The sequence below is a fragment of the Trachypithecus francoisi genome, unplaced genomic scaffold (genome assembly GCF_009764315.1).
Source record: "Trachypithecus francoisi isolate TF-2019V2 unplaced genomic scaffold, Tfra_2.0 Contig01440, whole genome shotgun sequence".
Taxonomy (NCBI): Eukaryota; Metazoa; Chordata; class Mammalia; order Primates; family Cercopithecidae; genus Trachypithecus; species Trachypithecus francoisi.
Genome location: NW_022681431.1, coordinates 13,024,243 through 13,044,341, shown reverse-complemented (window position 1 = coordinate 13,044,341; position 20,099 = coordinate 13,024,243). Strand labels below are relative to the sequence as shown.

General features: G+C 41.5%; 1 protein-coding gene across 4 annotated transcripts in view; it reads right to left on the bottom strand.

Annotated features, from left to right (window-relative positions):
- CDCA2 (cell division cycle associated 2) overlaps positions 1-20,099 on the bottom strand; it is a 51,681-nt gene that overhangs the window by 30,001 nt on the left and 1,581 nt on the right. For 3 of the 4 annotated variants that reach the window (XM_033229022.1, XM_033229002.1, XM_033229012.1), the window contains 6 exons: positions 19,964-20,024; positions 19,707-19,877; positions 18,058-18,227; positions 13,631-13,781; positions 11,613-11,809; positions 9,815-9,899 (listed from right to left, as the gene is read on the bottom strand). In XM_033229022.1, the coding sequence (XP_033084913.1) occupies positions 9,815-9,899; positions 11,613-11,809; positions 13,631-13,781; positions 18,058-18,227; positions 19,707-19,877; positions 19,964-20,024 (835 nt within the window). The remainder of the gene's footprint in view (positions 1-9,814; positions 9,900-11,612; positions 11,810-13,630; positions 13,782-18,057; positions 18,228-19,706; positions 19,878-19,963; positions 20,025-20,099) is intronic. The other variant, XM_033229032.1, reaches the window with a different exon arrangement.

Genomic DNA, 20,099 nt, shown 5'->3' with positions numbered 1-20,099 from the left:
GCAGGAATGAGAAGAGAAAGATCATCACACCAAACTACAAACACACTGTATGTGCCCCAAACAGGCATGGCTTTTCTTCCCAAATTCTTCCCACAGGAGAACGCTGCCTTATGATTAAGTGATCCATTTAACAAATACACGATGTGGCAGGCACTCCTCTAGGTGCTGAAGAAGTAAAGATGAGCACACCCCATCAACCAGCACGGAATAAGCAGGGATTATAATATCTCACAGCAGGGAGGAGGGAGAGGGAAGGAGTGGTGGCTATGAAGAGAAACATGAGGATCCTCAGGACAGAACCGCGCTGTGGCTTGGCTGCACTGTGCTCACATGAATCCACACGTGATAAAACCACATGGACTAAACATACACAAAAGTGTGTGCATGTAAAACTGGTGAAATTTGAAAACAAGTTGATGGATTGTAGCAATGTCCATTTCCTGGTTGTGATATTAATGTATTGTAGCTATGCAACATGTCACTAATGGGGGAAACTAGGTGAAGGGAATACTGGATTTATTTATATTTCTTACAACTAGATAGCAAATTTAGTTATTTCAAATAAAAAGTTATATATATATATACACACAACAAGTAGTTAATATATGCTATTAAAGAAAATAATGTAGCAAGAGAGGAATACAGTATAAGCTGGAAGGAAGTGCTACTGCTTTGGGTAAACAGAGAGCTCCTGAGCAGACACCTGAATAGAACGAGGTGAACCACACACTGATTTAGGAATGGATACTATGCACACAAAGCCAAGTGCAAAGACCTGAGGTAAAGATGTACCTGGCATAGCAGAGGCCCAGCAAGGCTGCTGTGGCTGGAACAGGGCGCATGGACAAGAGAGCTGAGAAATAAGCTCAGAGCAATGGTTCAGAACCAGGCCAGGGAAGGCCTAGTAGAAATAATATGTTCTCTGGCTACTTCTCTAAGTATAACAGGAAGTTGATAAAACATTTTGAGGAGGGCAGTGAGATACTGTGACTTACATTTTAAAACCAGTGCTCTGGCTACTGTGTGAAAAACTGTAACAGGGGACTGGGGAAAGAGCGGAAGCAGGACAACTTCAGAGGACATATAAAACAATCCAGGCAGGAGATGGTGATGGCCTGGACCACACTGATAGGAATGCAAAAGGTGAGAAGGGGGTGGACATTTGACATATTTTGAAGACCCAACAGCATTTGCCAATGCGGTAACAAGTTTCATTTGAAAAAGAGAGGTATCAGTTGGGTGCAGTGGCTCACACCTGTAATCCCAGCACTTTGGGAGACTGAGGTGGAATGGAAGGATCGCTTGAGCCCAGGAGTTGGTGACCAGCCTGGGAAACATAGTAGGATCCTGTATCTACCAAAAAAAAAAAAAAATTAGCTGGGCACGGTGGTGTGCACCTGTGGTCCCAGCTACTAGGAAGGCTGAGACGGGAGGACTCCTTGAGCCCAGAAGGTTGAGGCTGCAGTGAGCCAAGATCACATCACACTGCACTCCAGCCTGGGTGACACAGCAAAGACTCTGACTTAAGAGAAAAAAAAAAAGGGAAAAGAAAAAGAGAGGTATCAAGTTAAGTCCAATATTTGAGATACAGCAATGAGGTGAATGAGAGTGTCATTTACTAAGATGAAGAAAACAGAGATGAGCGGGTTTGTGAAGGAAAAAATCATCAAGACCTATTGGACTATGTTTAGTTTGAGATGTTTATTAGGCATTCAAGTGAAGGTCATGAAAGGGAGCTGAGGATTTAATTCAAGAGTTCCAGGAAAAGACCACGGGCAACTATTTTAATTTGAAGTCAACAGCATGTGATAATGTCGCCTAGAGTCACCTAGAAAGAGTACACATTGGGTATCTTTTATCCAAATGCTTAGAATCAGAAGTGTTTCAGATTACAATTTTTTTTCAGATTTTGAAATATTTGCATTCTACTTACCGGTCAAGCATCTCTAACCTGAAAATCCAGAAATGCTCCACTAACCAAAGGATTGCGTGTCATGTCTGCACTCAAAAAGTTTCACAGTTGGCTGGGCGCGGTGGCTCACGCCTGTAATCCCAGCACTTTGAGAGGCCAAGGCGGGTGGATCACAAGGTCAGGAGATCAAGACCATCCTGGCAAACACGGTGAAACCCCGTCTCTACTAAAAATACAAAAAAAAATTAGCCAGGCGTGATGGCGGACGCCTGTAGTCCCAGCTTCTCGAGAGGCTGAGGCAGGAGAATGGCGTGAACCCAGGAGGCAGCGGAGCTTTGCAGTGAGTGGAGATTGCGCCACTGTACTCCAGCCTGGGCAACAGAGCGAGACGCCATCTCAAAAAAAAAAAAAAAAAAAGTTTCATAGTTTGGATTTTTGGCTTAGGGATGCTCAACCTGTATATAGAGAAAAAAGGTCCAAGCACTGAACGCAAAGGTCCCGGGGCATTCAAATATTTGAAGGCCAGGATGGAAGAAGAGGAGCAAAGAAAATACACAAAGAGGAAATGGTCAGTGATACACGGGAAAATGAGAATGACATCCTGAAACCCAGTGAGGAAAACGCTTCTCACAGGAGGGCCTGGTTATAGATGTCTATATCCATCCATAGTGCTGCTAAGACATCAAGGAGACGAATGTGTTGAGACTGACTACCACTGGGATGGCAGCCAGGAGATGGTGGGTCAACAAGGCCTATTTGGAGCTGGATCAAGAGAGAATGGGAGGCAAGGAGACAGAGTGCGGCCTTCTCTTAAAAGTTTTGCCTAAAGGAGAGTAAAGAAATGGTGTTCTGGCTAGAAGGGAATCCTGGGGCAAAGGGAAGTTTAAGATGGGATATTTTACAGCATCTAGTAGCTGAATAAGAAAAGTTAACAATTCAGAAAAGAGAGGGGACAACTCAGACACAAGATCCTTGGAAAGAGAAGGAGCAATGGGAATCGGTCCATAAAAAAGAGGGTGGAGCCAGGCATGGTGGCTCATGTCTGTAATTCCAGCACTTTGGGAGGCCAAGGTGGGCAGATCACCAGAGATTAAGGAGTTTGAGACCAGACTGGCCAACATGGTGAGACAGCGTCTCCACTAAAAATACAAAAATTAGCCAGGCGTGGTGGCGTGTGCCTGTAGTCCCAGCTACGCAGGAGGGCTGAGGCAGGAGAATCACTTGAACCCGGGAGGCAGGGGTTGTAGTGAGCTGAGGCCGCACCACTGCACTCCAGCCTGGGCGACAGAGTGAGACTCCATCTCAAAAAAAAAAAAGAGGCTGGCCCTAGGGAAGAACATTGAGACCCTTTTGAAAGAGGAGCAAAGGTAGATACACACATACAGAGATGCAGGAGGGCTTAGGGGTGAGAGGCCTAAGACCTTTGCTCCCAACATCTCTTATTTTCTCAATGGTACAGGAAGCAAGGAACTGCAAAAGGCTACCAGGGAACTTTCTCTCAGATCACTCATGAGTAGAGCTGCCAGATTTGGCAAATAAAGATGCAGGGGCCCGGTTAAATCCGAATTATATCTAATTCCTTACATATATGTACTTTGATATAAAACAAAAATACTGGAGTGACGTGGGGGTAGATAGTGGAGTAAGAGTTCTGTGGCTTCATTCCCTGTTCCCAGAGAAATCCAATGAGCAACTGTCTGCAGGCAAAAATAACATCCTGAATATACCAGAATTTGGGAGTGAGGTTGAGACACCTCCTTGGACCCCAGAATGGAGAAAAGCCATAAACAAGTGGTAAGAAACTGTTCTGTTTGACTGTGCTGCCCCTCTCCCAACTGGCACAGTGCCACACACAGAGAATTCCCCTGGACCCACAGTTTCTACAGTGGGAAGAGTGAGTGAGAGGCAGACATTTGGCTTCCCCACCGTTCTGGGATCCTTTGCAGGTGCTGCATTCTTGTCTCGTCCCCCAGGAAACACTGGGAGTACTGGCAAGGCTGGACCACTGGGGGTCAGATAAAAACAAAGAATGTGGGATGGGGATCAGATAAAAACAAAGAATGTGGGATGGGGATCACAGCCACCATAGAGCAAATTTTGGTGGTTTCCTGCATTCCAGCTAACAGAGATGCCACACCAGAGAAACCAGCCAGCTGTGTTAAGCTGCAGGAAACATGGTTAGTGGTTCAAATCCCTGTACAGCTTCCCCACACAGCTTGGGTGCTCCCATCAGGTCTTCCCCAGGTCCAGAGGCAACTGTAGGTCAGCGATTGCCCACAGAGGAAATATCTGGCCGCTAGCTGTAAAGATGTGAGTCAACTAAGTTCTAGTGCTTGCAATTAAATATTTGCTTTTTTTTTTTTTTTTTTTGAGATGAAGTTTCGCTGTGTCACACAGGCTCCAGTGCAGCGGCGCAATCTCAGCTCACTGCAACCTCCGCCTCCCAGATTCAAGCAATTCTCCTGCCTCAGCCTCCTGAGTAGCTGGGATTACAGGCAGGCGCCACCACGCCCGGCTAATTTTTGTATTTTTAGTAGAGACAGGATTTCACTATATTGGTCAGGCTGGTCTCGAACTCCTGACCTTGTGATCTGCCCGCCTCAGCCTTCCAAAGTGCTGGGATTACAGGCGTGAGCTACTACACCCGGCCTAAATATTTGCATTCTGCTTACCAGTCAAGCATCTCTAACCTGAAAATCCAGAAATGCTCCAATAACCATCTCCTTTGACTGTCATGCTGGCACTCAAAAAGTTTCAGAGTTTGGATTTTGGCTTAGGGGGAGCAACTGTAGGTCAGCAATTACCCATGAAAGGTACATCTGGGCCTACCCAATCCTAGAAGTGGAAAGGTGATCAAACTAAGCCCTTCTGCTGTCACTAAGCGTTCCCCAAGCCAGGTAGTGTCAGTGATTACCTGTGGAAGGAGCATCTGTCCCTGCTCGAACCCAGCTGCAGAGAAGTGACTCTACCAAACCTCAGTGCTCTGCTTAACCCTTCCCTGGGCTGGGAGGCAAGCCAAAATCCACACACATCTGTAGAGTACAGCCTCAGGCCCTGCCCACCCTATGGGGCCAAGCAACAACCTCAAGCAGCCTCAGAGCCCATCACACGGTTCTGCCCAACTACAGATTCTAAACAATAGTACTGACCAGCCAAGGAAGACAACCTGCAACTCTGCCAAATCAGAGACAATCACAGAGCCCAGAGAGCAGCTCTACCTGACTGAGGCAGAGTCCAGCCAGTGATCTTACTAGACCATGGAGGATAGCTAGCAATATCATTTGACTTCAGAGCACAGGAAGCAACCAGAGAACCTGACACCAAAATACAAAGGATCACAAGAAACTACTATGGATAATTAAATGCCAACAAATTGGATAAAAGAAATGGATCATGAACAAATAGAAAATCTCAAAAGACCAATAATGAGTACGATGACGACTGAATTAGTAATAAAAATCTCCCACCAAAAGCAAAGCCCAGGACCAGATGGCTTTATTGCTGACTTCCATCAAACATTTAAAGAACTGACAAGTTTTCCCAAACACTTAAAAAAAAAAAAAAAAAAAAGTAGAGAAAATACTTGCAAATACTTCCTTGCCATTTTACAAGGTTAGCACTACCCTGCTACATACAAGAAAATTATACATCAATATCTCTGGTGAACAAAGATGCAAAAATCCTCCACAAAATATGAGCAAACCTAATTCAGGAACACATTAAAAGAATCATTCACCGTGATCAAATTAGATTTATCCCCGGGATGCAAGGATGGTTCAACATATCCAAATCTATGTGATACATGACATAAAGAAGATGAAAAATAAAAGTCATATGATCACCATTTATGTTTCCTTAAGCAGATCACTGCGAAATTATTCATAACTATTCTTTCGCCCTCTGCCCAGAAACCTTTTTTGTATCTGACAATTGCTGAGATTTGGGGAAAGGAGCAAATCATAATAGAAATTAGGACTCCCCTCCATGTATTACGATCATAGTCTCAAAGAAGCTACTATAGGCATTCATGGTGCTCTGAGCAGTGTTTTGTGTGTGTGTTTTAAACTGGTAGGAAACTGCGTGCATATTTATAAAAATAAAAAACTGGAAGAAATGAAAAAATATATATCAGAAATAGCCTGGCTTCAAATTTTAAGCACGCACAAATTCTGTCTCTGGGTATTATGAAGCTCTTATGTGAAACATGTTTCTTTGTAATGAAAACCACGTTAGAGATGTTTAGTAATCATATTCTGTTACTGGTACCAAGACTACTAAGGAAATGCCTTTGTACTTTAGGGAAGTACTTTTGGCATTTTATTATATAGACAGGAAAACTGAGATGTAGCCCCTCTCCTGGAAGGGCTGATTTTGAATAACTGCTCATATGATGTACATGTACTGATTACTGCCTATTTTAATAAACACTCTTGGAAAATGAAAAAAAAAAAGATTAAAAACCATATGATCACCTCAATAGATTGGAGAAAAAGCATTTGACAAAATTGAACACAATATCACAATAAAAATTCTCAGATTAGGAACAGAATGTTCTTCAACACAGTAAAGGTCATACATGACAAACCTGTCACTAACATCATTCTCATCAATGAAAAGCGTCCATTAATGGGTGAATGGATAAAGAAAACATGGTATATACACACAGGAGAATACTATTTAACCCTAAAAGCGGGGAGACTCTCATTTGCAAAACATGGATGAATCTGGAAGAGATTTTGCTAAGTGAAACAAGCCAGGCACAAAAGACAAAAACTACATGATTTCATGTACATGAGGAATCTAACAAAGTTGAATTTATAGAAGTAAAGAGTTGAATAGTGGTTACCAGAGGCTGTAGAAGTGGTGAGGAAGGAAATGGGGAGCTGTTGATCAAAGAATACAAGGTTTCAGATAGACAAGTGGAATCAGTTTTGAGATCTATTACACAACAGTGTCTACAGTCAATATTAGTGTATTATATATTTCAAAATAACTAAGAGAGTAATTTTCAAATGTCTCATCATAAAAAAAAAAGACAGGTAAGTGAAGTGAGGGACTTGTTAATTAGCCTGATTTAATCATGCCACATTGTATAAATATATCAAAATATCATATTGTTCCCCATAAATATGTACAGTTATGGTTTGTCATTCAAACATAATAGTAATACATTTAAGAAAAACAAAAGAATTACATGACACATACACTATAAAATTATCTGTTGAAAACATAAATTATATGTATCTAAACTTTAAAAAGAAATAAAGGAAGGAGTGTTGGATATTTTAAGAGAAAAATAAGGTGTGAAAGTGTGTGGATTGATTAAGAAACAGCACAGATGGGCTGGGAGCAGTGGCTCACGCCTGTAATTCCCACCCCTTTGGGAGGCCAAGGCGGGTAGATCACCTGTGATCAGGAGTTCAAGATCAGCCTGGCCAACATGGTGAAATCCTATCTCTACAATAATACAAAAATTAGCCGGGCATGGTGGCGGGTGCCTGTAATTCCACCTACTCGGGAGGCTGAGGTGGGAGAATGGCTTGAACCTGGGAAGCGGAGGTTACAGTGAGTTGAGACTGCGCCACTGCACTCCAGCCTGGGTGACACAGCAAGACTCTGTCTCAAAGGAAAAAAGAAACAGCACAGAGCCATTTGAGGTTAAAAAAAAACAAAAACAAAATTGAGGCTATCAGCATACCAAATATTAGCAGCTCTGGGGCAGGTGCAGAGAACGCAGGGAGAGTCACTGAGTTGGATTTCTGGCTACATAGGTAAAACAGAGGGAGCAGAGGGGGTAAAGGAGATCGGAGGTGCCATGCAGGTCTCCCTAAGCTCCCCCTTAACAAGGGACACTTGATTCCATCTTAGAACATGTTTTTATTCTCCCTGAAGGTGCACTGTCTGGGGTGCCACCAAAAAACAACAGAGTTTAAAATACAGAAATCAACACCGGACTCCTTTCATCAAGACCCCATCTACTATGGTAGATCTATTCTTGCCTGTCTAATTACAATATCTCTGAGTACGGCTTCATGGCATGCCTAAACAAAATTCTGGCCTGTGTGATGTCAACATTTCACATTGTAGAGTGAGGTGTTTAGTACGATGACAACTGTTAATCGCCATACTTCATACAATCTATAATCACTGTCACCGAGAATCTGTCACTCCTACGCAAAGTCCCATAAGAGCAAAGCAAAAAGAATTGTTAAGAAACCGTTGGGCCGGGCACAGTGGCTCATGCCTGTAATCCCAGCACTTTGGGAGGCCGAGACGTGCATCATGAGGTCAGCAGTTCAAGACCAGCCTGGCCAAGATGGTGAAACCCTGTTTCAACTGAAAATACGAAAAAAATTAGCTGGGCACGGTGGCAGGTGCCTGTAATTCTAGCTACTCAGGAGGCTGAAGCAGAGAATTGCTTGAACCCAGGAGGCACAGGTTGCAGTGAGATGAGATTGCGCCATTGTACTCCAGCCTGGGCAACAGAGCGAGACTCCATCTCAAAAATAAGAAGAAGAAAAAAAAGAAACTGTTGAAGGCAAGAACACCTTATTCTATCGTGGTAACAAACTCACAACTTTGCCCTGTGCAGGGGGACCATGCAGGCGCACATCCACCCATTTATCTTATGATTAAAATTCAAAGTCAGAGCAGAGGCTCACTACAAAATTGCTAAAAAAATTCTTTTTCAGGTTGAAGGAAAATAAGACAGAGAAACTCAGATCTTTAGGAATAAATGAAGAACATAAGAAATGGTGTATCTGGGTAAATATAAAAGACTATTTTTCTTCTCTTAACCTATTTAAAGTACATATAACTGTTTTGGCTGGGCACAGTGGCTCACGCCTGTAATCCCAGGACTTTAGGAGGCCAAGACAGGTGGATTGCTGAAGGCAAGGAGTTGAAGCCCAGCCTGGCCAAAATGGCAAAATCCCATCTCTACTAAAAACATAAAATTAGCTGGGCATGGTGGTGCACGCCTGTAATACCAGCTACTCAGGAGGCTAAAACACAAGAATGGCTTGAACCTGGCAGGGGGAGGTTGCAATGAGCCACGATCGCACCACTGCCCTCCAGCCTGGGCAACAGAGTAAGAAACTGCATTAAAAAAAAAAAAGGAAAAAAAGCACATATAACTGTTTAATCCAAAAACAACATCTTGTGGGGCTTATAATGAAATAAATGTATATCTGTAAAGGATCATAAAAGCCATGGCTGGAAAGGAGAGGAAATTGATCTGCAGAGTTTGTAGTTTCTGTATTTTATGTGATACTGTGTAATATCAAACAGACTATGAAAGATTACAGAGCAATAATTAGGAATAGAAAACATATGATAAAATGACAGATATGAATAAAACCATGTTAAGTAATTACCTGAAGTTAATAGATGAAATATTCCAATTACAATAAATTATCAGAATGGATTAAAAAAACACAAGATCCAATTATACGCCCATAAGAGTTTTACTTTAAAGATCCAAGTAGAAAAAAAAGTCAAGCTAAACCCTTGCTAGTAATGTTCACTCAGTACAAGCATACTGATTTTGAGAAAGAATGATTTTTACATTCTGGTAAAACTCTTTTTACATGCTTAAAAACAAATAAAATTATTACAAGTAGTGTTTCTCTAACAAAGAATACTTGTCAATATGTTCATAGGTGCTACCTCTTTATGCTAAATTCCATGAGTTTGGAAATACTTCACTAATTCTTATTGAAGGTAGCTTAAAAAAGAGAGTATCTCTCATATGAAAAGAATTCAGAAGCATCTCTACTAGGCCATGAGCTCCTAAAAAGTAGGAAGCAATATCATTTTCCCCAAATTTTGGCAAACAGGCACACAAATCATAAATGTCTATGAATCGGGAAACTGGCCATGTACTAAGAAAAGACTGCTTACCATTTGAAGTCTCTGTGAGCTCTGAAAGGGGAAGAGACTCTTCAACTAAAACTCCAGACTGTATTGAACCACGTTTAGACGATTTCTTGGGGAAAAATGGAAAGAGTATTACATTTTATTACTTACAGTACTACTAATGTCTTTATAAAGATTTGAGTAAACATTATAGATTACCTGGAAATCTGGAGTTCAATCAGTCACCTTCATTATCTCATAAACACAAAGTGTACAGGATCTAACAATGAAGTATCCATACTAACTGCATCCTGAACATCCGACAAATCAACTTTTAATTCCCCAGGAAAAGTTTAAAGGACATATTTTTGTTGTTATAGCCTAGAGAGTTATATTATCTGCAATTCTTTAGAGAAAATTCTCAAAATAAAGTTTATATAATTATCAAATACCAAACGAAATCAATAACTGGGATATGAAAAACATTAAAGGCTAGGATAGAAAACACAGCCACATTAATTCAGAAATAATATCTGAATCATGATGTATGTTCAAACAATTAATCAAAATTCTGATAACAAACAATTACTCTTGCTTCTGTCCGGTGGGGATTTCACATCAACCTGAACAGGGTGGAGGGAGCCAAGATTACAGGTGACTGAAATACAAAGTAAATCCACTGGAGCCTGAAGAATCTCTAATAACTATCAAATCTTTGTTCTGCCAGTCCATATAAAACGAATAGGACGAGCACTGGATCGAAGTGACAGAGAAGGTGCAGAAAGAGTTCCAACTGTAATGGTATTAGATGTCTCCTCTCACAAAGGACATGAGGAGCTAGTGTGTCAAACCAGAACTAGGAGCATGAAGCAAGAAAAGCCTGTCAGGAAAGACCAGCTCCCTGTTCACAAGTGCGTACACAGGTCAGCTGATCTTCAGTAGTAATACTTTTCTTCTAATATCACCTTTTGATCATGTTGACAGGGTTTAGGTAGTTGTAAGCCACAAAAATCCCTACAGCTACTTGAAAGAAGTGAGCAGAGCAAAGGAGAAATTGCTGAATGGCACCCTGATTTCCATCAGAAAGAAAGCAGTCGGGGCAGGCATAAGTGCAAGACTTCCAGGCCTGTGGAGTACACCCCACATAGAAGGCATCTGCTTAGGCCGGGCGCGGTGGCTCAAGCCTGTAATCCCAGCACTTTGGGAGGCCGAGACGGGCGGATCACGAGGTCAGGAGATTGAGACCATCCTGGCGAACACTGTGAAACCCCGTCTCTACTAAAAAATACAAAAAACTAGCCGGGCGAGGTGGCGGGCGTCTGTAGTCCCAGCTACTCGGGAGGCTGAGGCAGGAGAATGGCGTGAACCCGGGAGGCGGAGCTTGTAGTGAGCTGAGATCCGGCCACTGCACTCCAGCCCCAGCGACAGAGCAAGACTCCGTCTCAAAAAAAAAAAAAAAAAAAAAAAAAAAAAAAAAGAAGGCATCTGCTTATACCCTGCTCCCCAGTAGAAAAAATACTGCCTGAGGGCAGGACTGTAACTTCCTCCCTTCTTAGAGTATCACCCTCTAGAATACCTCACACACAGAAGATCCCAGGGCTTATTCTCTTTGTAAGGTTAGTAGTCAAAAGTGAGATTGCTATCCAAACCGTCTCTAATAAGCGATAAATGCCAACAACCATAAAATTAACAGGTAGGAAACACACACACACACACACACACACACCCAGCTACCACAGGGCAGAACAAGGTACTAAAATTGAAGAATGGCACTGACAGCCTTAAAACTGCCTATGCAGAAAACCAAAACTTCATTTGCCTATGCGTAAAGTAAGTGAATTACCTCAGAAAGATCTGCAGAAGTTTCAACTGCACATGCTCTGTCTGTATCAATATTGAGTATCTGGAGACCAATTACTTTTCCTTTAGCATCTGTTAGATTTTCATCAGAGTCTCTCTGATAGGATATTCTCCGACGTTTGGAGGACAACACTGCAGGGAACCCAGACTGCTGGCACAGGTTGAGACCTTCCTTTCTGGCTACAAATACAAAACAAAAACAAAACAACACAGGCATAAATGTTTTCATATATATAAAATATATATTTATTTATTTTCTTTTTTTTTGAGACAGAGTTTCACTCGTCACCCAGGCCGGAGTACAATGGTGCGATCTCAGCTCACTGCAACCTCCACCTCCTGGGTTCAGGTGATTCTCCTGCCTCTGTCTCCTGCGTAGCTGGGATTACAGGCTCATGCCACCACGCCCGGCTAATCTTTGTATATTTAGTACAGATGGGGTTTCACCACGTTGGTCAGGCTGGTCTGAACTCCTGACCTCAGGTGATCCACCCACCTCAGCCTCCCAAAGCGCTGGGATTACAGGCATGAGCCACCATACCTGGCTATTGTGCATCGTAATAATTTTAGTAAAATCTAGTTCTTGAGTCTAAATTATCAATGAAAAGAAAAATCTAGCACACTTTTTTATTCCAAAACAATAAATCTAACTGAAAGGAATGAAAACATGCCTATTGAAAAGATAAGATATACTAAAATACTTTCGCATGTCTAACATAGTATCTTACGCTTTTTAAATGTATGACACCTGTCATTTTAAAAGACGTGGTTATTTTCTAATACTCTGCATGACTTTATGAAACAGATAACCACAATGTGCCTCAGTTTTTTCTAGCTTAAAAAAAAGGAACTGTATGCAGAATTATAATGATGTAAATAAATTTTAAGACCCAGGAAAAAACTGAAACAATAAGTGAGTCACAAACTACAAATATAAATCGGTACATCTGAACAGGTCACACACTCTAGAGACAGATGAGGGGGACTTGTCTTGGGCTAACAGAGTAATCCTCATGGGTGGTGTTGAAATTGCACTTAAAGATGGTTCAAGAATTCAAAACAAACTCATTTGGAACCTTAGCGTGTAAAGTACCAGAGAATGGTTATAATGATTACAGTAAGACCAAGATTTTGCCACATTCTGGTGTCTGAAATGCTTTGTGATTAGGGAAAAAAAAAAAAAAGACTCAAAAAACAACCAAATAAACTACAATCTAAGAGTTACAGAACATAGCAGGTTATCAGATTGGATACACTTGTGTGTGTGGTGTGTTTTTTTTTTTTTGAAAGTGAGTCTTACTTCTTTGCCCAGGCTAGAGTGCAATGGCACGATCTGGGATCACCGCAACCTCCACCTCCCGGGTTCAAGCGATTCTCCTGCCTCAGCCTCCCCAGTAGCTGGGATTACAGGCATGTGCCACCATGCCTGGCTAATTTTTTGTATTTTTAGTAGAGACAGGGTTTCACCATGTTGGTCAGGCTGGTCTCGAATTCCTGACCCCAAGTGATCCTCCCTCCTCAGCCTCCCAAAGTGCTGGAATTACAGGCATGAGCCACGCGCCTGGCTGGATATATTTGTTTTTAACATCAAGTTTGGGTGTTTGGTACTCATATAAAATTTATATGAATTTATTTCATGTATTAAATGCTTGCCAAGCTTAATAACAATCCTGTAAAAATCAAGATTTATAAACTCAAAATTGCCAAAAGCTCTATGGTAAAGGTGAAATGAGCTAATTATCTCTGACATTTTAAAACTTAAAATTTAATTGCAACCATGTGGAAATGTAGGATTAGGAATGCCTGATGCCAGGTTTTTTTTCCAAGAGAAACCAGAAATCCATATTTTTGTGTGAAATGCCCCAAATTTTTAATGTTAGTCTCATTTCATAAATATAACTGTGTTCTGAAAAGATTGGTTTCACACTAAATCATTTCATATCTCAGAAGCTTGTCTTTATAAATACTGAAGTCAAAACTGAACGAATTATCTCTACTCACTCAAGTCTGTCATCTCGGACTCTCTTCCTGCCTCTGAGAATTCTGGACAGTCGGTCATTTTCTCGTTTTCCTTTATGGAGTGAAAAGCTGACTGGAAGGCCGATATTCGTTCTCTTAAAGAGTTAACATTTCGATACAGTGCAGGGCTGCCCTGCAAAAGTACAAAATATATAAGATTATAATCAATTCATACTTTCTATATTCTAGGCCTACAGCCTTTGAATCCAAAATTAAATACAGTACACATATGCTTTTTGAAGATCAGAGGTAAGGAGTTAGTGTGGTAGAGCTTCTTCACCCTGGAATCACACATTTTCAGTTTGAATAAAGAAGTTTGGCACAAAGATGTTGAGAGGCCAGCCTAAGAGTAGATGGAGGGTGCCAAGAAAACATTGCGCTCTGGGATGGTACAACAAAAAGGGACAGGAGCAACCTGCTTGCAATTTTTACCAAATGTTGTGCTAGATGTATCCATAGGAAGCCATCTGCATGGTGCCTGTGTCACAGGTAAGTCTCAGCATACCTACTTCAGTCCAAGCTGTTTCTACTCAGCACTGCTCTACACATGCCCTCCAGCCCAGGGGCCAGAATGAGATACAGAAGTTCCATACATACTCAGATACCACATTTGCATTGCTCTCTTTTTTGGCTCTTCCCAGTTAATTTTCCTGACTGTATGGGACCTGGAGGATATTTACTTCTTAGGGTTGAAAGCCTGCCATTCTCTTAAAATACAAAGTTAGATGGTATAAGCACAGAAGCTCTATGGAAATCCCGTTAACAGGGTTCCAGCCAAAGACGGATAAAATGAAATTTATACTAGTAGGGATAGAAGTGCCAGATAAAGGCAAGTAATATAAAAATTGAGAGTTCCATTTACATAAAAAATAAATTACAAATGAAGTTCTCTCTCTAAATTTTTTTTTATTACTTGGACTACTAACATTTCCATTGACACAAAGTTTGTGGCAATGTTTAAATATTATACTAATGGGCAAAAAGTGAAGTAAAAATTACCTCCCCTTAAGATATCATACACAGTAGGCCGGGCACGGTGGCTCATGCATGTAATCCCAGCATTTTGGGAGGCCAAGGTGGGAGGATCACTTGAGGTCAGGAGTTCGAGACCAGTCTGGCTAACATGGTGAAACCCTGTCTCTATTAAAAATACAAAAATTAACCAGGCATGGTGGCGCGTGCCTGTAATCTCAGCTATGTGGGAGGCTGAGGTGGAAGAATCACTTGAAGCTGGGAGGTAGAGGTTGCAAGGAGTCGAGATCACGCCACTGTACTTCAGGCTGGGCAACAGGATAAAACTTGGTCTCAGAAAAAATATATATATCATAGGGAGGAAAAGCAGTTCATATCGTTAAGCCAGGTTTGATGGTGATTTGTTCACACATTTGATTCTCTTCCCGGTTAAATATAAAGCAAATTCACTATTATATAATAAGAAAACATTTTACATTGAAATATGCTTGATGACATAAATGTTCATGACATAAACAGCAATAATATTTATAAAAGGCTTGTGCTCAACTCATCTAATAGAACAATAGGGAAAAGATGATCTCAAATTCATACAATTTACTTTGAACGTGCTTTTTCTGTACTCATAATTTGAACATGGTAGGGGCAGGTTTAATATCTTAGCAACATGCAGCACCTCTGAAATGCTACTTTTAAGAAAATGGTAAGTTTCTCTAGTCAAAATAGTTTTTTCTCTATTTTCTTTTTTTTTTTTTTTGAGATAGAGTCTCGCTCTGCCACCCGGGCTAGAGTGCAGTCGCCGGATCTTAGCTCACTTCAGCTCACTGCAAGCTCCGCCTCCCGGGTTCACGCCATTCTCCTGCCTCAGCCTCCCAAGTAGCTGGGACTACAGGCGCCCGCCACCACGCCCGGCTAGTTTTTTGTATTTTTTAGTAGAGACGGGGTTTCACCGTGTTAGCCAGGATAGTCTTGATCTCTTGACCTCGTGATCCACCCGTCTAGGCCTCCCAAAGTGCTGGGATTACAGGCTTGAGCCACCGCGCCCGGCCTTTTTCTCTATTTTCTACTGGAGAAGGAGAACAATGTTTACATACAAAGCAAATGAAACATTTAAAATGCACTGCTTTTTTGAGGTTTTTGTCTTAGGAATTGTGTCGGCCAGTCAACAACCTTCCTTCCATGCACCACAAACTGTTCGAGGGGCTTGGAATCTAGGGAAAATTACTTTATTTTTTTTTGAGACAGGGTCTTGCTCTATTAGCCAGGCTGGAGTGCAGTGGCACAATCACAGCTCAATGCAGCCTTGGTGTCTTGGGCTCAAACGATCCTCCAACTTCAGCCTCTCAAATAGCTTGGACCACAGGCATGTGCCACCACACCCAGCTAATTAAAACATTTTTTTTTGTAGAGACGGAGTTTTGTAATATTGCCCAGGCTGGTCTCAAACTCCTGGCTTCAAATGATCCTCCTTCCTTTGCTTCTCAAAGTGCTGGGATTACAGTGTGAGCCACCATATCCGGCCAGGGAGATTACTGTCTAGAGTGAAATTCTGAAAATATATAAATGTAGTTACAGGTACAAGAGGTGCTATTAAAAAGAAAAATCAGTAATGTGGCTGAGTCCCTAAAAGTGCTGGTTTAGCTAGAATCAGGACAGACCTCTATCTTTAGTAAAATCTGAGTTGAAGCCAAAACAATGAGAAAGTGGTCTAAGGGAAGTTGTCATAGGAGGGCAGTACTCTCCAAGAACGAGAGCCAAGGCCCTGAGTGGAAACAGAATGGGGCAGGAAGGCCAGCGTGCCCTTTGAGTGGAAGGAGATGGGGAGACACCAAAGTGGGCACACAAAGGCATCAGGAAGGGGTGTGGGTTTAATTCAAGGGATTGCAGGAGGCCATGGGAAGATTTTGAGCAGCCGGGTGAATGATTCGGTTTCTACTTTAAATTAGTACCTCTCCTTGACTGCTCTGTGGGATAGCCAATGGATTAGGGAGAACGTGTGAGGCTGCTGCCAGCACGACACATGTACTACATTAAGGTCCTTTTTTTTTAAATCAGAGAAGGAATACACTTTAAATTAATGTACAAAGTCTATGGTAAATACATAAACCAGGAACAGTCATTCATTATCACTATCAAGTATTATATATTGTAGATAACCTTTTGTAGATAACTGGCAGCAGTGTAGAACTCTTTGCACCAGCATCACCACAAACACGTGAGCAATGCATTGTTTCACAATGTTACGTGAGCCACATCACCAGGCCTTAGAAATTTTTCAGCTCCATTATTATCTTATGAGACCACCATTGTATATTTAGTCCTTCATCAAGCAAAATGTCACTATGTAGCACAAGACTGTATCTGACTTTTTAGGAGCATGTATTATTTAAATAAAAATTTGAAGAAATAGTTAAATACACCCCCATCAGTAGATAAATAAGCTGCTCCTCTCCACAAGGTTGTCCCAAATACATTTTGTCCCAGGAGACCCTTGCCCCTATACATCAACACACAGTAGTCATGAAAAAATTAGAAACTTAAGATAAGCTTTTAAAAAGGTAGTAGTGCCTCACCTCATAGAAAAGTAGATATTAATTAGAAAAAAAAACTGTGAAATAAAATAGAAAGCTCCTCTAGAAAGCTATTCTATCCAGGGTCTCACAACTCTTAAAATACCCTCGTTTGGGTTGGGCACTGTGGCACACACATGTAACCCCAGCACTTTGATAGCGAGTGCTTAAGGTCAGGAGTTCAAAACAAGCCTGGGCAACACAGTGAGGCCCCATCTCCACAAAAAAAATTTTTTTAAATTAGCCCATTGCTGTGGCACATGCCTATAGTTCCAGCTAGTTGGAAAGCTAAGGTGGGAGGATTCCTTGAGCCCAGGAGCTCATTGCTACAGTGAGCTATGATTGTACCACTGTACTCTAGCCTGGGCGACTGAGATCGTCTCTAAAACAAAACAAAGAAAAATCACCCATGGTCAACATCATCATTTATGCTAACTGCATTTTTTTTTTTTGAGACAGCCTCACTCTGTCGCCCAGACTGGAACACAGTGGCATAATCTTGGCTCAATGCAACCTCTGCCTCCCAGGTTCAAGCAATTCTCGTGCTTCAACCTCCCGAGTAGCTGGAATTACAGGCACCTGCCACCACACCCAGCTAATTTTCGTATTTTTAGTAGAGATGGGTTTTCACCATGTTGGACAGGCTGGTCTCGAACTCCTGACCTCAAGTTATCTGCCTGCCTCTGCCTCCCAGAGTACTGGGATTATAGATGTGAGCCACCGCGCCTAGCCGCTAACTGCATGTTCTCTAAAACACAGAGAAAATCTCTCTCCAGATTTGAAACAGAGCAGATGCACTAGAAGGTGTAAAGACAGCACAAAAGCTTCGTAACAGAATTCACAACAGAATTTAGAAGCAAATCATACCTGGAAAGGAGAATCTTGTGCCAAAGGAGATTTCCTAGCATTCTTTATATTTTGCTGCCGAGCGATGAAACGAATCAGATGGTTTGTTTCAGGAGAGCCCCGAGCACCGACTGCAGAACGTCGTCTGGACTTTTTAAGGTAGGATGATGACTTTCCTGTAATGAAACTCTCTTACAAATTGGAACAAAACAAGGCAATCATCAGTAACCACGTCCAATACGCGTGATGTACCAGCCTGAGAGAGAAAACATGATAAACATGTGCTACAGAAAGCTCAGTAGAGAGTTACTGGCAGAGTCGTTTATACAGAGTCAGTGGAAGAGGAATCTGTTTTGTCTGCTGACTTAGTCCATGCTTCTAAAACAGTGCCTGGTACATAGAACAGTTATTAAAAGTTATAGAATAAATACATGAACACGTTTTAAGTTTTCATTTTCGTTTCATATTTCTTACACACAGATGGCTTTTGCTTTTGACTCAGGATTTTTCTTTTTCTAAATAAGTCAGTTTTATCCCCAACAACTGAAAGGTAAGATCTCCACCTAGGTACATGCAGTCTCAGGTTCTTAATTCTTCAAGATGATTGGTTTCTTTCTGATACCTACCATTGGCACTATCCTGAATTTTGGACATATGCCTAAGCACACAAAATGATTCCAGCTTTTTAAAGGTCTAAGAGTCATGTTCTTGAGAATGCAAGTTAGGGTGACGTGCCACTTATACCTTGTCTTATGTATTACCTGGTCTAGTGCCCTGTGATGTTCAAGACTTCCATTATCCTCCAACTCTAAAACCTATTCTCTGATCCAATTCCATTCTCATATAGTATTTCCTTCTTTTCCATCTAAGTCAGACTTCACTGGTAAACTTCATTTCTACTGCCTGAAGGACATTAGCTGGAATCAATCTTCTGTTTGTGATTTTTTTTTTTTTTTGAGACAGAGTTTCACTCTTGTTGCCCAGGTTGGAGTGCAATGGTGCGATCTCAGCACAGAGTAACCTCCGCCTCCCAGGTTCAAGCGATTCTCCTGCCTCAAACTCCTGAGTAGCAGGGAATACAGGCATGCGCCACCACGCCCTACTAATTTTGTATTTTTAGTAGAGACAAGATTTCTCTATGTTGGTCAGGCTGGTCTCGAACTCTTGACCTCTGGTTATCTGCCTGCCTCGGCCTCCCAAAGTGCTGGGATTACAAGCATGAGCCACTGTGCCCAGCCCTGTTTGTGATTTTTAAAGGAGGTACATCCTGATCTTTCAGTATATTATTTTCTTAATTGCTCTTAAACTTTCTCTTATTTTTGCCATAAATGAAAACAAAATGTATTATTAGTATTCATATCAAACACCCTCCTGCATCCCATGTGACAGGTCAAAAAGTGACTCACACACATTTTTTTCTAGTATTGGCATTAAGCACGACTCTGACTTCAGAACATTATCATGCTGGATGCCTTGCAATTCTGTGATCCCTGCTATGCTAAATGAGCCATGCATGTGCACAGAAGTCTCCTTGAAGAAGCGAGTTTACAGAGTAGGCAATTTAGGTACCTAAAATAATATGACAGTACATATAAATAAATAAAGCTGAATTATATTAAAGTTTTGTTTAAACTTGAAAAGCATTACAATAGAATGACAACTTTTCTTACCGGTAGAGTTCCTAACAAAGCTTTCAGGTGTAATTCCCAATTGCTCTACGGTTACTGTGGAAAAGTTCAAAGGTGATTTCAAAGTATCTGGTGTGCAAGGATTAGGAGGTAATTCGGCATGCTTCTGAGGAGTCATAATCTTCCCAGTTCCCAAACTGAAAGACGCATTTCCTGAAACGCACGACATATTGTAGGGGTGAGGACAACTCTCTGTCTAAACCTTCAACTTCACAAGGAGGAAGCAGATCATCACATACCAGCATTATTCATTGCAGACTCCTTGGTTTCAGGGGGCTTGTCTTTTGAATTGGCATCCATCTAAGAGGTGAAGAGAAACAATGAAAAATAACCCCACCAGCAAGATGAATGTGATTCGATCACGAACCTCATTCA